This window comes from Melospiza georgiana, chromosome 26 (genome assembly GCF_028018845.1).
Source record: "Melospiza georgiana isolate bMelGeo1 chromosome 26, bMelGeo1.pri, whole genome shotgun sequence".
Classification (NCBI taxonomy): domain Eukaryota; kingdom Metazoa; phylum Chordata; class Aves; order Passeriformes; family Passerellidae; genus Melospiza; species Melospiza georgiana.
In genome coordinates this window covers 4,690,605-4,711,403 of record NC_080455.1, presented here as the reverse complement: position 1 = coordinate 4,711,403, position 20,799 = coordinate 4,690,605, and the positions used below count along the sequence as shown (strand labels likewise).

Genomic DNA, 20,799 nt, shown 5'->3' with positions numbered 1-20,799 from the left:
CAGAAGGCTTGTTTATTGTTTTATGATATGTATTACATTCAAACTATACTAAAAGAATAGAAGAAAGGATTTCATCAGAAGGCTAGCAAGGAATAGGAAGGAATGGAATGATAGTAAAAACTTGTGGCTGACCAGAGAGTCCAAGACAGCCGAACTATGGAAAGGGGAAAAGGAATGTTCCTCACTCAGGGTCACCACTTGTAGCGGTGCTCACAGGGGTCCCAGGATGAGGGAAGAGATGAGGATGTGACTCTGTGTTTCAGAAGGCTTGATTTATTATTTTATGATATATATTACATTAAAACTATACTAAAAGAATAGAAGAAAGGATTTAATCAGAAGGCTGGCTGAGAATAGAAAAGGAAAGAAGAAGAATCATAACCAAGGCTTGTGGCTCGGACTCTCTGTGATTGGCCATTAATCAGAAACAATCACATCACACCAATCACAGACCCACCTGTTGCATTCCACAGCAGCAGATAATCATTGTTTACATTTTGTTCCTGAGGCCTCTCAGCTTCTCAGGAGGAAAAATCCTAAGGAAAGGATTTTCCATAGAAGATGCCTGCTGCAGGTGTGCTCCCTGGCCTGTCTCTGCAGGGACAGGGGTGCGGGCAAGGAGCCTGTGCTGGCTGCTCAGCCCCAGAGCTCCTGGGGAAGGCAGAGCAGGTCTCTTGTGTGCTGGGAAATTTGGGATCCATCCTAGACCTGCTCAGTGCTGCTGCAGCTTCCTTCCCTTCCCTGCAGGGTCTGAGCTCCTGGAGAGGCTGGGTTGGGCTCCTGAGGAGCTGAGGGGAAGGGAAGCAGAGTCCAGGGCTGGGATGAGCCCTGCGCGCCTCTTTCCTGCTTCAAGGCTCCAGTTTGTCCAGTTTGACCCTCGCTGGATGGCTCAGAGCTGTCGGGAGCTCCGTCCATCCTGTTTGGCGAGTCCCAGGAAGCCCCTCCGGTGTTCGGGGTGAGCCCTGGGCAATGTGCTGAGCGTCCACCCTGCTCGGGGGGTGACTCAGGAGCTGGGGATGCAGCCGGGAAGGAATCCCTGATTCTGCCGCGGGCTGGAGGCACGGCAGGGACCCGATGAGAGCCGTCCCTGTTCCCCGGCAGCGTCAGCAGCTCCACACGCACACCCAGCGCTCTGCCAGCGCGCCTCCCTTCCAAAATAAGCCGCTCCTGGCAGCGCACAGCCGGGATCTGGCTCGCAGCCCTGCTCTGGAGGGGGCCCGGAGCTGCCTCCCCCAACCTGCGCCTCCTGGCTGCTTCCCACCGTGCCACGCAGCATCCTCAGCATCCTCCCTCCCTCCCTTCTCCCTGGCACACGAGTTCCTCCTCGCTTTTTTGGCTCCTTCCCGCGGCTGAGGGAGGCGGGCGAAGGGGCTGAGCCGCTCAGTGCCTGCAGCAGCCTCCAGGAGCGGGCAGCGGCGCTGCCAGGAAGGATGTTACTCATGCCCCAAACATCCCCCAAACATCCCCCAAACATCCCCCAGACATCCCTGCCCTGGCCGGCGGCCACACCAGCCTGAGGTTGCCCCGGCTCGGGGATGTGCTGGGGGGCAGCGATGCCATCGCGGCCTCGGGTGGGATCGCGCAGCCCCTTTTATCCCCCCCGGGATGTGGGGGGCACCGGGCCAGGACATGCGGAGGTGGCAGCGCTGGCCCGTGGGGGTTTGGGGGGCTCGGAGCGATGGGGACACCAGGGATGGAAGAACCCGGGCTGGGGTCTCGGAGCGGTCACCGGCCAGGAGCGGGCACGGTCCCGTCCCGCCGGGGCGGCAGGGGGCAGCAGGAGCCCGGCGGAGCGGCGAGCGGAGCCCCGGTGACCCGGGCGGAGGAACCCCCGGTACCCCCGGTAGAAGAAGCCCCCGGTGCCCCGGTGCCGGAGGAGGCCCCGGTGGCCGGGCCGGAGGAGGCCCCGGTCCCGGCAGAAGAAGCCCCCGGTGCCATAGGAGCTCCGGTGCTCCGGCTGGAGGAGCCCCTGGTGCCCCGGGTGGAGGAACCCTCGATGCCTCTGCCGGAGAAACCCCCGGTGTCCCGGTTCCCCGGCAGAAGGAGCCCCCGGTGCCCCGGTACCGGAGGAGCCCCCGGTGCCCCGGTTCCCCGGCAGAAGGAGCTCCCGGTTCCCCGGTACCGGAGGAGCCCCCGGTGCCGCCCGCGCTGCCGGGACACTGCCCGGAGCCAGCTGCTCCTCCAGCCTCTCTTCCTCTCCTCCTCCTCCTCCTCTTCCTCCTCCCCCTCTCCTTCAATCGCCGTTTCCGCCCAACTGCGCCGGTCCCGCGGATTCCTTTGATCTCGCTGAGGGAAGAAGGGAGCGATGGAAGAAATGAAATGAAATGAAATGAAATGTGCGCAGGAGGAGGAAAGGGGAGAGGAAAGCACTCTCGGGGGAGGCTGCTCAATGCCGCCTCCTTCTCACCAGAGCAAGAAAGAACCGTGCCCGGCCCGTGCCTGGCCCGGGTCACCTGTGGGGATGCCCCTGGGCAGGGCAAGGCTTGGGTTGGCACCGCTGGCATGCGGGGAGCTGGCAGGCGAGCCCGGGGAAGCAGCCAGAGGCTACGAGCAGCAGTTTTGTTGTGTTCCCTTTGCCAGGGGCGCTCGGAGCTGCCAGGGACGCCTCGCTTGGCAGCCGAGCCCCGGCCCTGCGGGTGCCTGGCTCGTCCCTCCGGCCCTGAGGCAGCTCCGAGGGGTGAGGGGAGGCTCTGAGTCCCTTAATGATGCGCTTTTATCATGGTGTTTCTACGGAACCGGGCTGCCGATGGCTCCGGTGATGGCGGGGATTGCCCCGGTGCCACCGGGAGCTGCTGCCCTTGCTGGGAGCCGGGTGGTGCCAAAGCTGGGCACACACCCTGCTCAGGGCCAGGTCGTGCCAAATCTGAGCCTCTCCCCATCCCTGTGCCCATGCCTGGATGCACAGCCCTGCTGATGGATGGCACTGCCAGGGATGGGATGGGATGCAGTGAGGACAGTGACAGGATTTTCCTCATCAGTGCTGCAATGGTGTTTCCCCACTCCTGGGGATGGCCTAGCCTGTCCCAATCCCATATCCTGAGTGCCACAGGAGTGCCAAAGCTGGGCACACACAATGCTGGGAGCCGGGTGGTGCCAAAGCTGGGTACACACCATGCTGGGAGCCAGGTGGTGCCAAAGCTGGCACACACTGTGCTCAGGGCCAGGTCCTGCCAAATCTGAGCCTCTCCCCACCCCTGTGCCCATGCCTGGATGCACAGCCCTGCTGATGGATGGCACTGCCAGGGATAGGATGGGATGGGATGGGATGGGATGGGATGGGATGGAGGAGCTGCTGGTGAGGACAGTGACAGGATTTTCCTCATCAGTGCTAGAATGGTGTGTCCCCACTCCTGCCAACATCGGGACAGCCCAGCCTGTCCCCAATCCCATATCCTGAGTGCCACAGGAGTGCCAAAGCTGGGCACACACAATGCTGGGAGCCGGGTGGTGCCAAAGCTGGCACACACTGTGCTCAGGGCCAGGTCCTGCCAAATCTGAGCCTCTCCCTGTCCTCTGTGCCCGTGCTGGGATGCACAGCCCTGCTGATGGTGCAATAGGATGCAGGAGCTGCTGGTGAGGACAGTGACAGGATTTTCCTCATCAGTGCTAGAATGGTGTGTCCCCACTCCTGCCAACATCGGGACAGCCCAGCCTGTCCCAATCCCATATCCTGAGTGCCACAGGTGTGCCAAAGCTGGGCACACATCCTGCTAGGAGCCGGGTGGTGCCAAAGCTGGGTGCACACCTTGGTCAGGGCCAGGTTGTGCCAAAGCTGAGCCTCTCCCCACCCCTGTGCCCGTGCTGGGATGCACAGCCCTGCTGATGGTGCAATAGGATGGAGGAGCTGCTGGTGAGGAAGTGACAGGATTTTCCTCATCAGTGCTAGAATGGTGTTTCCCCACTCCTGGGGATGGCCTAGCCTGTCCCTAATCCCATATCCTGAGTGCCACAGGAGTGCCAAAGCTGGGCACACATCCTGCTAGGAGCCGGGTGGTGCCAAAGCTGGGTACACACCTTGGTGGGAGCCAGGTGGTGCCAAAACTGAGCCTCTCCCCACCCCTGTGCCCGTGCCTGGATGCACAGCCCTGCTGATGGTGCAATGGGATGGAGGAGCTGCTGGTGAGGACAGTGACAGGATTTTCCTCATCAGTGCTGCAATGGTGTGTCCCCACCCCTGCCAACATCGGGACAGCCCAGCCCGTCCCTAATCCCATATCCTGAGTGCCTGAGGCCTCCCCAGCTGCTGCAGGGGCTGAAGCTGGAGCAGAGAGATCAGCAGGATCCTGCCAGGGCCCTTGCTGGGGTCCCTGCTCTCTTCTGCCTTGGTCTCTCCACTCAGCCAGGCCCTGGCGTGTCTCTCAGCCCCATGCTGTAATGCTGTAATGCTCTCTCTCCTCTTTATTTTCACAGCAGGGCAGGGGGGATAGGATTCCCAGGCTGGGAGAGAGGTTTAGAGCAGAGATGGTGCCTCAGTCCAGCTCTAAACTGCCTTTTTTTTTTTTTTTAATTTATTTTTTCTATTTTAATATTTTGCCTTAACATGACCTTGGCCAAATTATTTCCCCTCTGCTTGAGATTTATGGGCCTCTTCCAGAAACGATCTGTTCTGTCTACCAAAATAGACATCTTGGTGCTGTTATTACATTTTAAAATATAATAAGGCTTGGGAGAGTGCTCTTCTGCTGCTGCTGCTCTCCCCAGAGCACAAACCCCACTGGCTGCAGGTGTGGGGCAGTGAGAACGGGGGGCAACATCAGATCCAGAGTGGGGCAGAAAATCCTCAGAAAATCCTGGGGCTGCCAGGGAACAGATGGGGCAAACTGGGGCAAAATGGGCAAACGAGCAAAATGGGCAAAATGGGGCCAAACGAGCTGGGATTCCTTGAGGGCAGTCCCTGACTCGGTAAAGGCAGCAGGACCTGGAGGAAGCTGGAAAATCCAGCGCAGCCCATCGCACCCAGCGCTGCTTGGGGCAGGCTCGGGGCGGCCCTTGCACGGTGCTGCTCTGTCTCCGAGGGTTTGCCGAGGTTGTGATTGTTGATTGTTGTTGTTTTTTCTCTTCCAGGGGGCTGGAGGCGAGTTCCTGTCTCTGAGGAGGGGGCTCTGCTGGTCTGTGCTGTGAGGGGATGGAGCTGCGGGGAGCAGGAAAGCGCTGCCGGCCTCCTCCTGGATTGAGGTTAAACACGGGGAGAGGCTCCTCGCAGCTGCTGCTGCTCCGATGTTTTATTTCCTGCTCGGTGTGAGCCCGGATTGACCCGCAGCAGCAGCAGAGAATGTCCCGAGCAAGCACCGACCGCCCTGAAAGGAGTCAAAGCAGCAGAAAATCCATGAGGAAACCCAGAGTGGGTTGGGGAGCCCTGGGAGGAGGTGACAGCGCTGGGATGGGGACACGAGCGTCCCTTTCCCGTTCCGGGTGTGTGCCCATCGCAAGGAGCACGGGGGTGTCAGAGCCCAGGAACTGCCCTGGCCCTGAGCCTTGCCCAGAGCTCTGCCGGGCACAGGGACGCTGCCGCTCGCTCCCGCCATCACCCGGTGCAGGGAATTCCCGGTGCGGCGGGCGGGACCGGCGGCCCGGGCAGGGCTGCGTGGGTGCCGTCGGGTTCCTTTATTTTCTTAATTAATAAAAAACAACAAAGAGGCGGCGTGGGGGGTGGAAGGACACGGAACGAGACATGAGGATTTCTTGTGTTTACTACCGAAAAGCTGCCCGGGACGGCGGGAACTGCGGCTCCGGTGCAACCTCCCGGTTCCGTTTAGCGGGCAAAGCCGCGGCGCGGAGTGCGGGGCTGGAGGGTCCGTGCAGTGCCGGGGATCCCGCGTGGGGCGGCGGGAGCGGCCCGACCCCGATCCCGATCCCTTCTGGTTCCCCTCCGGTCCCGCAAGGGTTAAACCGCGGCTCCGCCCCCTCGTTCTCCGCTCGGCCTCCCTTGATTGACACTCGCGCGCCGGCCGGGTTTGTGCTGACCAATAGGAAGACAGCTCGGCGCGCCCCACGTGGGGACGGCCGCGCTGGGCGCGCTCCCATTGGCTGGCGGCGGGGGCGCCTGCCCGCACGGGCCAGGCCCCACGTGGAGCTGGCGCTCGCGCCCGTTCATTGATCGCGCTCCGCAGAGCGGCGGCCGCGCGGGCGGGGCGGGGCGGGGCGGGGCGGGGCGGGGCGGGGGCTCGGCCCGGCTCGGCTGCGCTCGGCTGGACTCGGCTCTGCCCGGCCCGCCTCGGCTCGGTTCGGCTCTGCTCGGCTGGACTCGGCCCGGCCCGGCCCGCCCCGCCTCAGGGGTGCGCGCCTGGGGCCGGGGCCGGGTCTGGGACCCTCAGCGCGGTGAGTCCCGTCCTGTCCCGTGCTGTCCCGGTTCGGCTCAGTTCGGCTCGGCTCGGTGTCCGCCGGCCGCGGTCCGGCCGCGCTCGGGGCTGGGTGTGCGGCCGGGCCGGTGCCGCCCCGCGGCCGTACCTGCGGCGGGCGGCGCGGGGCCATTGTCTGCGCGGCGCGGGGGGCCGGGGCTGGGCGGCTCCGCCGAGCCCGGGGGGAGCCCCGGGGCCCTCGGTGCCCGCGGGAACGGGGAGGGGGCTGCGGGCGGGCGGTGACCCGCGGTTCTTCTGCAGGGCCTGATCCGGAGCTGGGAGCGGTGTCCCGGGCCTGTCCCGCGCCTGCGGCGGGGCCCGCGCGGCCGGAGGGTGCCGGGCCTGTCCGGTGCCGAGGATGTTCCCGCAGAACAGGCCCCCGGTGAGCCCCGTTCCCTCTCAGCTGTGCCGGCACAGCCCTGCGCCCCCGAGCCCGGTGATGCTCGGTGCTGACCCGCAGCCCGGTGCCGGTACCGGGGGTGATGCTCAGAGCGGTGCCGGTACCGCGGGTCATGCTCGGAGCGGTGCCGGTACCGCGGGTCATGCTCGGTGCCAGTCCCGGTAGCACGGGTGATGCTCGGAGCGGTGCCGGTACCGCCGGTGATGCTCGGTGCTGACCCACAGCCCAGTGCCGGTACCGGGGGTGATGCTCGGTGCCAGTGCCGGTACCGCGGGTCATGCTCGGTGCCAGTGCCGGTACCGCCAGAGTCATGCTCGGTACCGCGGGTGATGCTCGGAGCGGTGCCGGTACCGCCGGAGTCATGCTCGGTACCACGGGTGATGCTCGGAGCGGTGCCGGGGCTCTTCCCCAGGCCGGTCGGGGTTTGTGGGGTGCCCGTAGTGGGATTCACCGGGCTGTGATGGATGGTGGGACGGGCATGGGCAGGCACGGAGCTCAGTGTGTGGTGGCCGCCAGCTCCGTGCCATGCCCGGTGCCACCCGTGGTCATTAATCCCTTCTGGCTCCGTGTCACACCAGTGCTGGTGAAGCCCTTGGTGCCTGGTTGGGAGCAGTTTCCTCTCCAGCAACTCCCTGTGCACCCTCCTGCATGTGGGATGTGCCCTGGCGTGCAGGGATGCCCTGGGGATGTGCCAGCCTTGCTGGGCAGCAGCAGGAGGTGACCCTGGAGGTGCCATCTCTGTCCAGGCCCATCTCCAGGCACCCTCTGCTGCCTCAGGAGCCGCTGTTGCTGCCAGTGCCATCCCCAGCACCCCCCAGTCCCTCAAGCTGACTTACCCAGAGACCTTGGATCGCATCAAGGAGGAATTCCAGTTCCTGCAGAACCAATACCACAGGTGAGAGGCTGCCAGGGCTCACCTGTGTGAGCTGGGCACTTCAGCCAGCAGCAGGCTCCTCCTGGCACTGGGCAGCACCATCCAGGGTGGACTGGTCCCTGCAGAGCATGGCTGTGCCAAGCATCACCTTGGTAGCTTGAAATGAGAGGGGGAAACTCAACCTTTGCCTGCCAAAAGCTCCAAAAGGAGGTGCTGGCTTCCAGTAGCCAGCTCCTGGGCTGAGCCAGAGCCATCTCTGAGACCTGGAGTCCCTCTGATCCGTGAGGTCTCTGCCCAGGATCACCTCCCCATTCCCTTTTCCCTTTTCCCTCTGATCCCTGAGGCTGTCCAGGATCACCTCCCCTTCCCCACACTGTGCAGGTTTAAATGCAGCTGAGCTTTGCAGCTCGCTCCATTTGGGAAGCAGATGCTGGGGAGGGGGTGAGCAGTCCGTGCAAATTGCTCCCTGATGCCCAGATCCCTTTGGTGTCCACCTCCTCTTCATCAGCCCCTTCCTGCCCTCTTTCAGGTGGTTTTTCTTGCCTTGTGCTGGGATTTGGGATTGGGGCTGAGAGGAGGCTGAAGCACTGAGAGGGCTCCTGCTCTGTCCATCCTCTCACTTGGGAGGACCAAGGGGGGGGGATTTGCTCCTTCTCCCTCTCTCTCTCCTCTTTATTTTCACAGCTTGAAGTTAGAATGTGAAAAGCTGGCAACAGAAAAAACAGAAATCCAGCGTCATTATGTCATGGTTAGTGAGCTCCACCTGAAAGGAGAAGGGTGGTGTGGGATCTCCTCTGAACCATCAAAGGCCGTGCAGGGATGCTTTGCCTTCCCTTTGCTTTTGGGTTGTGTGGCCAGGCCCTGAGATTTGGTTTTGTGGCTGTTCCTGTCTGGTTTTCCCCCCAAAAAGATCCGTGGTGTTGGAGCAGTTCTGCCTCAGCTTGTGGTGGCAAATCTGCTCCTTGGGTGGGTTGTCCCAATTTCTGGAGGTGTCCTGGGGGGTCTGTGTCCATCCTGTGGGTGCAGCTGAGTGCCAGAGCCACCTGTGCTGTGCCACAGACCCCTCTGCTGTGTAAGGGCCACCTCTGGTGTGCCACAGACCCCTCTGCTGTGTAAGAGCCACCTCTGCTGTGCCACAGACCCCTTTGCTGTGCCACAGACCCCCTCTGCCATACCAGGGCCACCTCTGGTGTGCCACAGACCCCTCTGCTCCTGGGAAAGGATCTAGGGACCCTGCTGTCCCCATGGCCTGGCCACACCACGCCTGTTTGTGGCCAGGCTGAGCTGCTGTGCCAGCAGCACAGAGGATTTTCTGCTCTGGGAGCTCCCCTGGTCTCCAGAGCTGAGCTGGTGCTGCTTTCTCTCCCTCACAGTACTACGAGATGTCTTATGGCCTCAACATCGAGATGCACAAACAGGTGAGTGTGCCTGGGTTTGGAGCTCTCTCCACCTCCTTTTTCCCAGCTCCCCAGCCCCATTTTGCCACCTGGGCTCTTCAGGGCTGTCCCCACAGTGAAGCTGCTCCCTGCTGCAGCCCAGGGAGCTCAGTGTTTGTGGGGGACGTGTCCTCATCCCTGTGCCCTGGCCTTGGCTGCTTCCTTAGGTCCCCACACAGCTCTGTGCTCTGGTTTTGGGTTCAGAGTGGCCCTGCCTGGGTTGTGGTGCCTCCTTAGGTCCCCACACAGCTCTGTGCTCTGGTTTTGGGCTCAGAGTGGCCCTGCCTGGGCTGTGGTGCCTCCTTAGGTCCCCACACAGCTCTGTGCTCTGGTTTTGGGTTCAGGGTGCCCTGCCTGCAGTGTGGTGCTGTTGTTGTGTCAGGCAGGGAGGGGTGGTGGAGGATTTGTGTTTGCATGGCTGCTCACACCGATTGTGAGTGTTGTGAAGGAGATATTGGTTTATTCCTCAGGACAAGGGAGACTGCAGGGTCAGAACAGGCTGAGGGGCTCTGCATTAACACCTTTCCAAGTGTCTGCTGCCCACTGGCCCAGGGGCCAGGACTGAGGAGCATTCTGAGGAGAAAGGAGGGTTTGTTTTGGGGCTGGGTGCAGGGTGGGCTCTCCAGGGGCTCCGCGCTGCGCATCCTCCCTCGCTGCTTCCCCTCCCTCCCTCCCTTCCTCCCCTGAGCCGAGCTCCGGGTCACACCAGCTGCTCTGAGACAGAAGGTTTCTCCTCATCTATTTTTAAAGAGGCTGCGGAGGAGCCTGGCGAGGAGGCGCCGCCGCCTTCCTGCCCGCCCCGCGCCCGCCGACGCCAACTGTTGCACGGGAGGGCAGAGCTGGCCCTGTCCCCATGCCAGGGCGGGATGTCAGCCGCCCCTGCCAGCTCTGTGCCCGCTGAGAGGGTGTCCTGCCCCTCTGGGATGCCCTCCTTACCCTGGCATCCCTGCTGGTGCTGCTTTTGTGAGGGCAGTTCTGGGGTCGGTTCTGTCCCTGGGACAGTTCTGGGGTCATTTCTGTCTCTGGGACAGTTCTGGGGGTCTCTGGGACAGTTCTGGGGTCGGTTCTGTCCCTGGGACAGTTCTGGGGTTGGTTCTGTCTCTGGGACAGTTCTGGGGTCGGTTCTGTCCCTGGGACAGTTCTGGGGTTGGTTCTGTCTCTGGGACAGTTCTGGGGGTCCCTGGGACAATTCTGGGGTTGGTTCTGTCTCTGGGACAGTTCTGGGGGTCTCTGGGACAGTTCTGGGGGTAATTTCTGTCCCTGGGACAGTTCTGGGGTTGGTTCTGTCTCTGGGACAGTTCTGGGGTCAGTTCTGTCCCTGGCACAGTTCTGGGGCTGGTTCTGTCTCTGGGACAGTTCTGGGGTCGGTTCTGTCTCTGGGACAGTTCTGGGGTCGGTTCTGTCCCTGGGACAGTTCTGGGGTCGGTTCTCTCCCTCAGACCCTTCAGCTTTGGTCTCCTACGGAGGCTGATAAGGGGGTCTGGGTTCAACCCCCACCTCTCAGCCCTGTGCTGGCTCCGTGGTGTTTCCATCGTGGGTCTTGGGGCAGCCTGCCCAGGCTCTGCCCAGCCCTGCAGAGCTGCGAGCTGCTCTCTCCTCTGGCTGCTGCTCCCTCCCCGCGCTCTCGGGCTGTGTTTGCTGCCAGCCCCAGGTGCCGCTGGCCGCCGGCCAGGGAGCTGTCGGCACTTTTAACAAGGGCCCTGAGTCTGCTCTGACAGCCAGCGGCCATTGTGTGAGAGCAGAACGGGCTCAGCGCTGCCCTGGGGGGGATCGGCTCTGTCCCTCCTCCCCTTGCCCCAAACCCTGCCCTGCTCACGGCCACAGGCGGGTCCTGCCTGCCCCAGAGCCCCCATGGCCACGGGCTGAGGCCATGCTGTGGTTTGGCCTCTGTCCTTGCTGTGCTCAGTGTCCCCAGGTGCTCATCGGCAAGAGCCAAGTGTGGGGTTTTGCTCTGCTTTGTTCTGGGGGAAATGGGGCTGAGACCTCCTTGGGAAATGGGGCTGAGGTGTGGGGTTTGCTCTGGGTTTGTATGGAGGGAAATGGGGCTGAGGTGTGGGGTTTTTCTGGGGGGAAATGGGTCTGGGGGCTGGCTGTGCTGTGCTCTGTCCTTGCTATGCTCAGTGTCCCCAGGTGCTCATCACCAAGGGCCAAGATGTGGGGTTTTCTCTGGATTTTTTGGGGAGGAAATGGGTCTTGGGACTGGCTGTCCTTGCTGTGTCCCGTGTCCACAGGTGCTCATCACCAAAGCCAGGATTTGGGGTTTTGTTCTGGGTTTGTTTGGGGGGAAATGGGGCTGAGGCTCCATTGGGAAATGGGACTTTGGTGTGGGGTTTTGTTATGGGTTTTTTGGGGCTGAGGTTTGGGGATTTGGTCTGGGTTCTTTTGGGGGGAAATGGGGCTGGGGGCTGGCTTTGTCCTTGTTGTGCCCTGTGTCCCCAGGGGCTCATCACCGAGAGCCAAGGTTTGGGGTTTTCTCTGGTTTTGTTTGGGTGGAAATGGGGCTGAGGTGTGGGGTTTTTTGGGGGGAAAATGGGGCTGGGGGCTGGCTGTGCTGTACCTCTGTCCTTGCTGTGTACCCTGTCCCCAGGTGCTCATCACCAAGGACCAAGATGTGGGGTTTTCTCTGGATTTTTTTTGGGGGAAATGGGGCTTGGGACTGGCTGTCCTTGCTGTGCCCCATGTCCCCAGGTGCTCATCACCCAGGGCCAAGATGTGGGGTTTTGTTCTGGGTTTGTTTGGGGGGAAATGGGGCTGAGGCTCCATTGGGAAATGGGGCTTTGGTGTGGGGTTTTGTTATGGGTTTTTTGGGGCTGAGGTTTGGGGATTTGGTCTGGGTTCTTTTGGGGGGAAATGGGGCTGGGGGCTGGCTGTGCTGTGCCTCTGTCCTTGCTGTGCCCCCTGTCCCCAGCTGCTCATCACCAAGGGCCAAATGTGGGGGTTTGCTCTGGGTTTTTTTTGGGGGGGGAAATGGGGCTGAGGTGTGGGGTTTGCTCTGGGTTTGTATGGAGGGAAATGGGGCTGAGGTGTGGGGTTTACTCTGGGTTTGTATGGAGGGAAATGGGGCTGAGGTGTGGGGTTTACTCTGGGTTTGTATGGGTGGAAATGGGGCTGAGGTGTGGGGTTTTTTGGGGGGGAAATGGGGCTGGGGGCTGGCTGTGCTGTGCTCTGTCCTTGCTATGCTCAGTGTCCCCAGGTGCTCATCACCAAGGACCAAGATGTGGGGTTTTCTCTGGATTTTTTTGGGGGGAAATGGGGCTTGGGACTGGCTGTCCTTGCTGTGCCCCATGTCCCCAGGTGCTCATCACCAAAGCCAGGATTTGGGGTTTTCTCTGGGGGAAATGGGGCTGGGGTCTGGCAGTGCTGCTGCAGCTCTGCAAGCCGCCCCAGCCTTGGCAGGAGAGGATCAAAACAAGAAGGAGCGGGAGACGTTAATTTATATTTTTTTTATTATTGTTGCTTTGTTTTTGGCGTGGAAAGGGGCCTGTATCTCTCTCTAAAAGCACCTCCCCGAATGTGCCTGGCCTTGGACTCGCTCACCGAGAGCCGGAGGGGAGGCGACGCCGGTGCTGGTGGCTGGGGGGGGGCTGCAAACAGCGCGATCGTTTTTCATGCTGAGAGCGTTAAAGTGCCAGTAAATTGCACATTAACGAGTGCGAGTGAATTGGAGGCAGCTCTCCCCAAGGAGCTGCTGCCCATCAGTGCATTAGGGAAGAGAATCCATCACTGCCGGCCCCGGGAGACAGCTAAATCCTTCCCAGAACTGCCGGCTGCCAAATCTCCTCGCTCCCCCCCTCCTCCTCCTCCTCTTCCTTTCTTTTCTTTCTCTTTTTTTTTTCCTCCCCTCCTCAGAAGGGGAAGTGAGGGCAGGTGCCAGATTTGTTTCTGTGCTTTGGGGCTGGCGGGAGCAGAGCAGCTGCTCTGGAGGGCAGCAGGGAGTGACCCTGGGTGCGTGTGCCCACCCCGGCCGTGCCCCCTCACCCTGGCACTCACCTGGGCATGGCAGATGTGCTCAAGGTCCTGGCAGGGAAATCCAGGGGTCAGTTCTGTCCCTGAGGTGTGCCCAAAGTCCTGGCAGGGAAATCCAGGGGTCAGTTCTGTCCCTGAGGTGTGCCCAAAGTCCTGGCAGGGAAATCCAGGGGTCAGTTCTGTCTCTAGGGTGTGGGAGATGTGCTCACAGGGAAATCCAGGGGTCAGTTCTGTCACTGAGGTGTGCCCAAAGTCCTGGCAGGGAAATCCAGGGTCAGTTCTGTCTCTAGGGTGTGGGAGATGTGCTCACAGGGAAATCCAGGGGTCAGTTCTGTTCCTGGCAGGGGGTGCCATGGGAACATGGGGCTCTGGAAGGTGGCAGGGGATGCCACATAGGAACATAGGGCTCTGTCAGCTGGCAGGACGGTGCCATGGTGCCCCTAGAAGCTGGCAGAGGGATGCCACAGGAACATGGCACAGCACAGCACGACTCTGCTCTCCCTCCACACGCTCGGAGCTCTTGATTGCCGGCGGCACTCGAGTGCTGCAGGAAAACAGCAGCTGGAAGGAAGGAGAGCAGCTCTGCAGGGCTTCCTCCGGGCTGGGAGGGCGGCAAGGGGCGGGTGTGGTGCCACGGGAGGGCAGGGGGAGCCTGCTGGGCTGGGGGCTTGCTCAGGGCTGGCCTCGGTGCCATGGGCCTGGGGGGCTTTGTGTCCCTGCCAGGGAGGAGCTGGAGCCACCCCAGAGCTCTCAGGGTGGGGATGGAGTGTGCTGGGGTTGAAGGAGGTGTTGTGAACAGGAATTGTCACTCAGTTCTGTCCCTGTGTGTGCCCAAGGTCCTGGCAGGGAAATCCAGGGCTCACTTCTGTCCCTGTGTGTGCCCAAGGTCCTGGCAGGGAAATCCAGGGCTCACTTCTGTCCCTGTGTGTGCCCAAGGTCCTCACAGGGAAATCCAGGGCTCACTTCTGTCCCTGTGTGTGCCCAAGGTCCTGGCAGGGACATCCAGGGCTCAGTTCTGTCCCTGTGTGTGCCCAAGGTCCTCACAGGGAAATCCAGGGCTCACTTCTGTCCCTGTGTGTGCCCAAGGGCCTGGCAGGGACATCCAGGGCTCAGTTCTGTCCCTGTGTGTGCCCAAGGTCCTGGCAGGGAAATCCAGGGCTCAGTTCTGTCCCTGTGTGTGCCCAAGGTCCTGGCAGGGACATCCAGGGCTCAGTTCTGTCCCTGTGTGTGCCCAAGGTCCTTGCAGGGACATCCAGGGCTCAGTTCTGTCTCTAGGGCAATGGAGCAGCCCTTGGGCTGGGTGTCAGCACCCTGAGGTTGCCCTCACCCCCACAATGAGGGGGCTCTGCTGGCAGCACGGGGGTCCCTCGGGGTGGCCCTGATGGGCTCTCTGTGTCTCTCTGCTCCCCTGGCAGACGGAGATCGCCAAGCGGCTCAACGTGATCTGCGCCCAGCTCATCCCGTTCCTGTCTCAGGAGGTGGGTGAGCCCTGGGGCCCAGCCGGGTGTGCAGAGCTCCTGTGGGGCCCAGGGGAAGGGAGCAGGCTGGCCCAGGCTGCCCCAGCCCCCGTTGTGTCCCCACAGCACCAGCAGCAGGTGGTGCAGGCTGTGGAGCGAGCGAAGCAGGTGACTATGACCGACCTGAACGCGGCCATCGGGGTACGTGAACCCTCTGCCCGCCTTCCAGGGCCACCCTGGCATGCTGGCACCTCCCGGGCTCCTGCCATCCCTGCCCCTGGTGCAGCTGAATGAGAGGAGGAGAAAGGCAAACCATGGTGGTTTGGGGTGCAGATTTGGGGTGAGGGTGGTGGCTGGGGTTGTGTCACTGTGTCCTGACACCCTGGGTGGATGGGGGCACCACCATCCCCACTCAATATTCCCTGGAGACTGCAGCAGGTCCCACATCCAGCCCAGGGTGGGATGCATGGGGTGGCCCCCAGGACATTATTGGGGACACCCTGAGTGCATGCCCTGCTCCCCCACACCCAGACCCCATTACTGACTGTGCCAGGGCTGCCTCCTGCCCCTCACTTGCCCAGCAGCTGTGCTGGCACAGCCCTTTGACTCTACCCTCCCCTCTCCTCCCCAGCACCAGCTGCAGACCCAGCACCTCTCCCACCACGCTCCCCCCATCCCGCTGACCCCACACCCCTCTGGGATGCAGCCTGCTGGCCTGGCTGGCATCAGCAGTGCCTCGGGGCTGCTGGCACTCTCGGGGGCACTGGGGGCCCAGGCCCAGCTCCTCGCCAAGGATGACAGAGGAGTCCATGACACAGAGCCCAGGGGTGAGTGTGGGGCAGTGTCCTGGTTTGAAAAGTGAGTTTTTTGGCAGTTTGGTGGTCAAACCAATTAATGCTGAGATTTGAATGTTGCCACCTGGTGTGGACATGGATACCATGGCAGGGAGACAGAGTTTGGGGTGGCTGAGGGGATCTGAGTGAACCTGGGAACAGATGGTGCTGACTTGGGGCTCCCTCTGCTCCCTGTGCCCTTCTTCCCTGGGCACTTCCCTGGGCTGGGGGTACCTGGCCATGCCTCAGGGCTGCCAGCTGGGCTGGAGGGGCAGGGGGCTTGGGTGGGAACATCCTCCAGTGAGCAGCACCCTCGTGGGAGGGGGTGAGGTGGGCTGGTGGGGTAGGGTCTGGGACCACCCTGCTGCTGTTGTGCTGCTCTGGCCCTGCTCTGAACACCCCAGCAGCCATGGGTGAAGTGGGTGGCATTCCTGGGGGGCTCTTGGTGGTGACACAGTGTTCTCCTTTCCCTCCTCCTCCTCCTCCTCCTCCTGCTGCTCCTCTGTGTTGCCACAGCGTCAGACCGAGACCCCGGCCCCGTAAGTGCATTTCTCTTCTCTTGCACCATTCTGTGGTGGCACCAGCTGTGCCCAGGACACAGGGCTGTGCTGGGGCACTCCACGCTCCTGGAGGCAGCCCTGCCAGTGCCAGGAGCTGGGCAGAGCATCCCAGCCACTGGCACTGTCCTCACCCAGAGCTCCCTGGCGCTGTCGAACGGGGAGCGCGCGCGAGCCATCGCCGAGTACCTGAGCAGCAGCAGCAAGAAGAGGAAAGTGGAGGAGAAGGATTTTGTTACAGATTATGTGAGCCCAGGGCTGGGGGGCTTGGGGTGACCCCATCCTGCCCTGTGGGGTGAGGAATGGAGCTGCCTGGCAGGCAGGAGTGGGGTGGCTGCAGCTGCTCTGGCTCCAGCTGTGCTCTCTGCATTTCAGGGCAGCGATGCTGACAAAAGTGAGGACAACCTGGTGGTGGATGAGGTGAGTGTGCTGGGACACTGGGAGGGGTCTGGGGTCAGTGTGCTGGGACACTGGGAAGGGTCTGGGGTCAGTGTCCTGGGGCCCTGGGAGGGGTCTGGGGTCAGTTTGGGCTGTCCATCCCCGAGGGTGGCACTTACAAGCTGCTCCAGGCAGAGGTGGCATCACAGGGAGGTGCCAGTGGCAGCAGTGAGCCCCAGGATCCAGGCTGGCAGCCTGGCCCTTGCTTGAGCCACCATAATCTGGTACATCCCTGCTCTCCAGCCTGCTCTGCTCCCTGCTGATTTCCCTCCCTCCCCAGGACCCCTCCTCCCCGCACAGCGTGCACTCCTACTCGTCCCGGGAGAACGGGGTGGAGAAGGCCCCGCTGGGCAGGAAGGAGGCCGTGCCCCTCAGCCCCACCTCCATGGCCTCCTCCAGCAGCACGTCCCCATCTCGGAGCAAGGATGCACCCACGGTATGTGTGACCCACTTGGGGCTGTGCTTGTGTCCTTGCTGGGCTCAGTCACAGAGTGGCCATGGGTCCCCCCACCTCCAAACCCATGGGTCCCCCCACCTCCAAACCCATGGGTCCCCCCACCTCCAAACCCATGGGTCCCACCACCTCCAAACCCATGGGTCCCCCCACCTCCAAACCCATGGGTCCCCCCACCTCCAAACCCATGGGTCCCACCACCTCCAAACCCATGGGTCCCCCCACCACCAAACCCATGTGGCAAAGTGCTGGAGCGGGAGGAAGATCCCACAGACCCTTCAGCACTGCCTGGGCTTGGCTGTCATTGAGAGGGACTCCCTGGCAGGGACGTGGTGCAGATGCCACCTCCCCATTCTGTTCCTGGCAGGTGGAGAAGGCAGGAACCCCCAGCCTGAAGTCCAGCACGCCAACCTCTCAGGGTGACACCCTGCCAGGCTCCAGCAGTGCCCAGTTTCGCCCCACGGCTGCCAAAGTCCCCGTGGACCCTCTGGGTGAGCTTGGCCCCACTGAGGCCTGGGTGGGTGTCCAAGCTCTGTCTGCAGGACCCCATCCCTTCACTCTGCCTCTCCCCCAGCAGCCCTGGGCCTGAGGAATCCTCTGGGAGTGCAGAGCCCCTACTCTGCTGCCTTTGGCTTGGCCCACCCTGCTGTCAACGGGGACGTGGCCGGGAGCGGCGCCTACGCCAGCCTGCACCTCATGTCCCCGCAGCTCAACGGCGCCGCGGCCGCCGGGGGCTACGGGCGCTCGCCCCTGGTGAGTGAGCCCGTCCCCGAGGGGCTGTGGGGGCACAGAGTGACAGCCACCCTCACCCCACTGTCCCCTGCAGGTGGGCTACGACCCGCACCCCCACATGCGCGTCCCGGGGCTGGTGGCCGGAATGCAAGTGGGGAGCTCGGGCAAGCCGTAAGTGGGGATGGGATGGAGGGGATGGGCTGGGGGAGGAGGGGATGTGGTGGCTTCTGGGGGTGAATTTGGGCTCTGTGGACAAGCTGGGGGCAGCAGGGAGCAGAGCCTGGGGGAAAGCTGGGCTGTGGTTGTTGTGTGCCCAGCTGGCATCGCTGGGTGTGTTCTGCTCATGGCTCTGACTCCAAACTGTGCTGCCTGGGTTGGACCTGTGTGGCACCAGCCCCTGTCCATGCAGGATTCTGCTCTGCTCCTCACTGCTCTGCTTCTCACTGCTCTGCTCCCTTCCAGTGCTTTCTCCTTCCATGTCCTGACTCCAAACCGTGCGGTTTGTTGGTGCCATGTGCCCGTGGTGCCTGTTGGACCTGCGTGGCACCAGCCCCTGTCCGTGCAGGATTCTGCTCTGGTTCTTGTTGCTCTGCTTCTCACTGCTCTGCTTCTCACTGCTCTGCTCCCTTCCAGTGCTTTCTCCTTCCATGCCCTCTGCCTCCAGACCATGCTGCCTGTGTTAGACCTGCATGGCACCTGCCCACGCAGGATCCTGCTCTGTTCCTCACTGCTCTGCTCCCTTGCAGTGCCTACTCCTTCCACGTCAGTGCAGACGGGCAGATGCAGCCGGTGCCTTTCCCCCCCGACGCCCTGCTGGGCTCCGGCATCCCCCGGCACGCGCGGCAGCTGCACACGCTGAGCCACGGCGAGGTGGTCTGTGCTGTCACCATCAGCAACTCCACCAGACACGTCTACACCGGGGGCAAGGGCTGCGTCAAGGTCTGGGACGTGGGGCAGCCGGGCACCAAGACGGCCGTGGCTCAGCTCGACTGCCTGGTGAGGAGGAGGAGGAGGAGGAGGATGAGCAGCAATGCCTTTGGGCTGGGGCTGGCAAGGGGAATGTGCCCCTGCTGCAGTGCAGGGCACAGAGGGGCCTTTCCCAGCTGCAGGGGGAGAAGGAGAAGTGTCTCCTGGCAGGCCCTGTGTGCTCACCATGTGCTCCTTGCCTTGCCCTGCTGCCCGTGCCCCCCGTGCAGAACCGTGACAACTACATCCGCTCCTGCAAGCTGCTCCCCGACGGGCGCAGCCTGATCGTGGGGGGGGAGGCCAGCACCCTGTCCATCTGGGACCTGGCAGCCCCCACGCCCCGCATCAAGGCTGAGCTCACCTCCTCTGCCCCCGCCTGCTACGCCCTGGCCATCAGCCCTGACGCCAAAGTCTGCTTCTCCTGCTGCAGCGACGGCAACATCGTGGTGTGGGACCTGCAGAACCAGACCCTGGTCAGGTGAGTTTGGGCCAGGGGCTGCAGGGCAGCACTGCTGGGGACTCCTCTGGCCCAGGACAATTCCCTCATTGTCCCCTGCAGCATGTCCCTGCCTGTCCCTGTGTGTGAGCCTGGCCGTGGCACAGTGCCTGTCCTTGCACTCCTCACTGCTGCCCTGCCCTCGCTCCGTGCTGCAGGTGCTGCCTGTCCTGCCAGCTGTGCCCTCTCCCTCTCCATCCCCCTCTTTCCCAGGCAGTTTCAAGGCCACACAGACGGTGCCAGCTGCATTGACATCTCCAACGATGGCACCAAGCTGTGGACAGGGGGGCTGGACAACACCGTGCGCTGCTGGGACCTGCGGGAGGGCCGGCAGCTGCAGCAGCACGACTTCAGCTCCCAGGTAGGGCTGGAGGCCTCTGGAGCACCCTGGGCCAGCTGGCACCTGCTGCTGGGCCACCCTGTGAGCCTGTGTGTCCCCTCAGATCTTCTCCCTGGGCTACTGCCCCATGGGAGAGTGGCTGGCCGTGGGCATGGAGAGCAGCAACGTGGAGATCCTGCACGTCACCAAACCCGACAAGTACCAGCTGCACCTCCACGAGAGCTGTGTCCTCTCTCTCAAATTCGCCTCCTGTGGTAGGCAAACCTCTCCTGGCTTCCCCCTTGCTCTGCAGCTTCATAGATGCCACCTCTACTTCTGTCTGTGTGTCACAGGGCTCGTTGCACTGGGGACAAGCCAGTGGTAGCCAGCCCTGTCCTGGTGGTGATGGTCAGAGAAGGGGTGTCCGTCCATCCCTTTTGGAACAGTGATGGCAGCCAGAGCCAAACTCCTCTCTGTGTTTCCTTGGCTGCCTCTCTGTTTGTTGGATCTGCTGCTGGCTCTGGTGAGGTGACACGAGGCTGTTTTGTCCCTGCACAGGGAAGTGGTTTGTGAGCACGGGCAAGGACAACCTGCTCAACGCCTGGAGGACGCCCTACGGCGCCAGCATCTTCCAGGTGAGGGCTGGGGGCTCCTGGGCTGAGGCTGCCCAGCACAACCCAGCTCTAATTATGTGCCAGCCCCATAAAGCCACCCCTGCAGCCTCCCCAAGGAATGGCAGGGTTGGGACCTTGCTCTGAGGCTGCTGTTTGTGCTTCCCCCTGTTCTCTGCAGTCCAAGGAAACCTCCTCAGTCCTCAGCTGTGACATCTCCACGGACGACCAGTTCATCGTGACGGGCTCAGGGGACAAGAAAGCCACAGTTTATGAGATCATTTACTGAGCCCCAGAGGTGCCAACTGCAGGACAGGCAGCTGTCCATGGGGATGGACAGGTGGACTCTACCTGCCCTGCTGCTGACTTCCCAAAGAACGTGCAGCCATGGCTGTGGCATCCCAGCTGGAGGAGAGAGGAGAGGGGTGGAGGTGGCCCTGGCACCGTGGCCAGGCATGGTGCAGGCTGCTGCTCGGGGTGGATTTCCTGGGGACTTTCTCCTTGTTTTGTTCTTTGTGGGTTTCTTTCTAAATCTAGACTGTGGGAGTTGGAGATGAGGGGGGGGAGGTCTGGCATTGTTAGGGAGTTTTGTTTGGGTGCTTTTTTTTTTTATTTTTGGTTTTTAAACTTTTTGTTGTGGGGTTTTTATTTGTTTAAGGCTCTGGGCTTGCCAGGGTGGATGGGCTCTGGGTTTCCTTCCCTCTGTGCCTCCCAGGGTGTATTTAATAATAAAAACAAACCAAAAAAAAAAAAAAAAAAAAAAAAGGCAGCTGTGCCCTGTCCTGGGCAGTACCCTCGATGCTATGTGTGGGTGGGATGGAGCCAGGTGGGAAGGGGTGACACCACAGCAGGAACTTTGTCCCTTTTGGTCACAACTTGCTGATCCTTTGCTGTGCTGAGAAGGGTCTGAGGGGGCTCCTCA

General features: G+C 62.0%; 1 protein-coding gene across 3 annotated transcripts; it reads left to right on the top strand.

Moving 5' to 3' along the window:
• Positions 1 to 6,264: 6,264 nt before the first annotated feature.
• On the top strand, positions 6,265 to 20,618 carry LOC131093638 (transducin-like enhancer protein 1). 3 transcript variants are annotated; one of them, XR_009115603.1, is made up of 21 exons: positions 6,265 to 6,318; positions 6,600 to 6,720; positions 7,485 to 7,633; positions 8,297 to 8,360; positions 8,986 to 9,030; positions 14,430 to 14,492; positions 14,598 to 14,672; positions 15,103 to 15,298; positions 15,821 to 15,843; positions 16,000 to 16,107; positions 16,237 to 16,281; positions 16,580 to 16,735; positions 17,121 to 17,244; positions 17,328 to 17,506; positions 17,580 to 17,656; positions 18,232 to 18,481; positions 18,682 to 18,929; positions 19,165 to 19,308; positions 19,391 to 19,541; positions 19,825 to 19,901; positions 20,059 to 20,146. XR_009115603.1 is itself a non-coding variant. In XM_058040895.1 (21 exons), exons 2-21 carry the CDS (start codon positions 6,697 to 6,699, stop codon positions 20,164 to 20,166), a joined length of 2,307 nt encoding a protein of 768 aa, XP_057896878.1. In that variant the 5' UTR covers positions 6,265 to 6,318; positions 6,600 to 6,696; the 3' UTR covers positions 20,167 to 20,618. The 3 variants fall into 3 exon arrangements, 2 of the variants coding, with proteins under 2 accessions (XP_057896878.1, XP_057896877.1); XM_058040895.1 differs by having other exon boundaries at positions 17,331 to 17,506; positions 19,161 to 19,308; positions 20,059 to 20,618; XM_058040894.1 differs by having other exon boundaries at positions 19,161 to 19,308; positions 20,059 to 20,618.
• Positions 20,619 to 20,799: the final 181 nt, after the last annotated feature.

What these genes read in the sequence shown, in the direction of transcription:
- LOC131093638 (XM_058040894.1), top strand. Translation starts at nt 6,697, where the DNA reads ATGTTCCCGCAGAACAGGCCCCCG. An exon ending in CCATGACACAGAGCCCAGGG is followed by an intron (nt 15,299 to 15,820) that starts GTGAGTGTGGGG and finishes GTGTTGCCACAG; the next exon opens with CGTCAGACCGAGACCCCGGC. An exon ending in AGGATTTTGTTACAGATTAT is followed by an intron (nt 16,108 to 16,236) that starts GTGAGCCCAGGG and finishes TCTGCATTTCAG; the next exon opens with GGCAGCGATGCTGACAAAAG.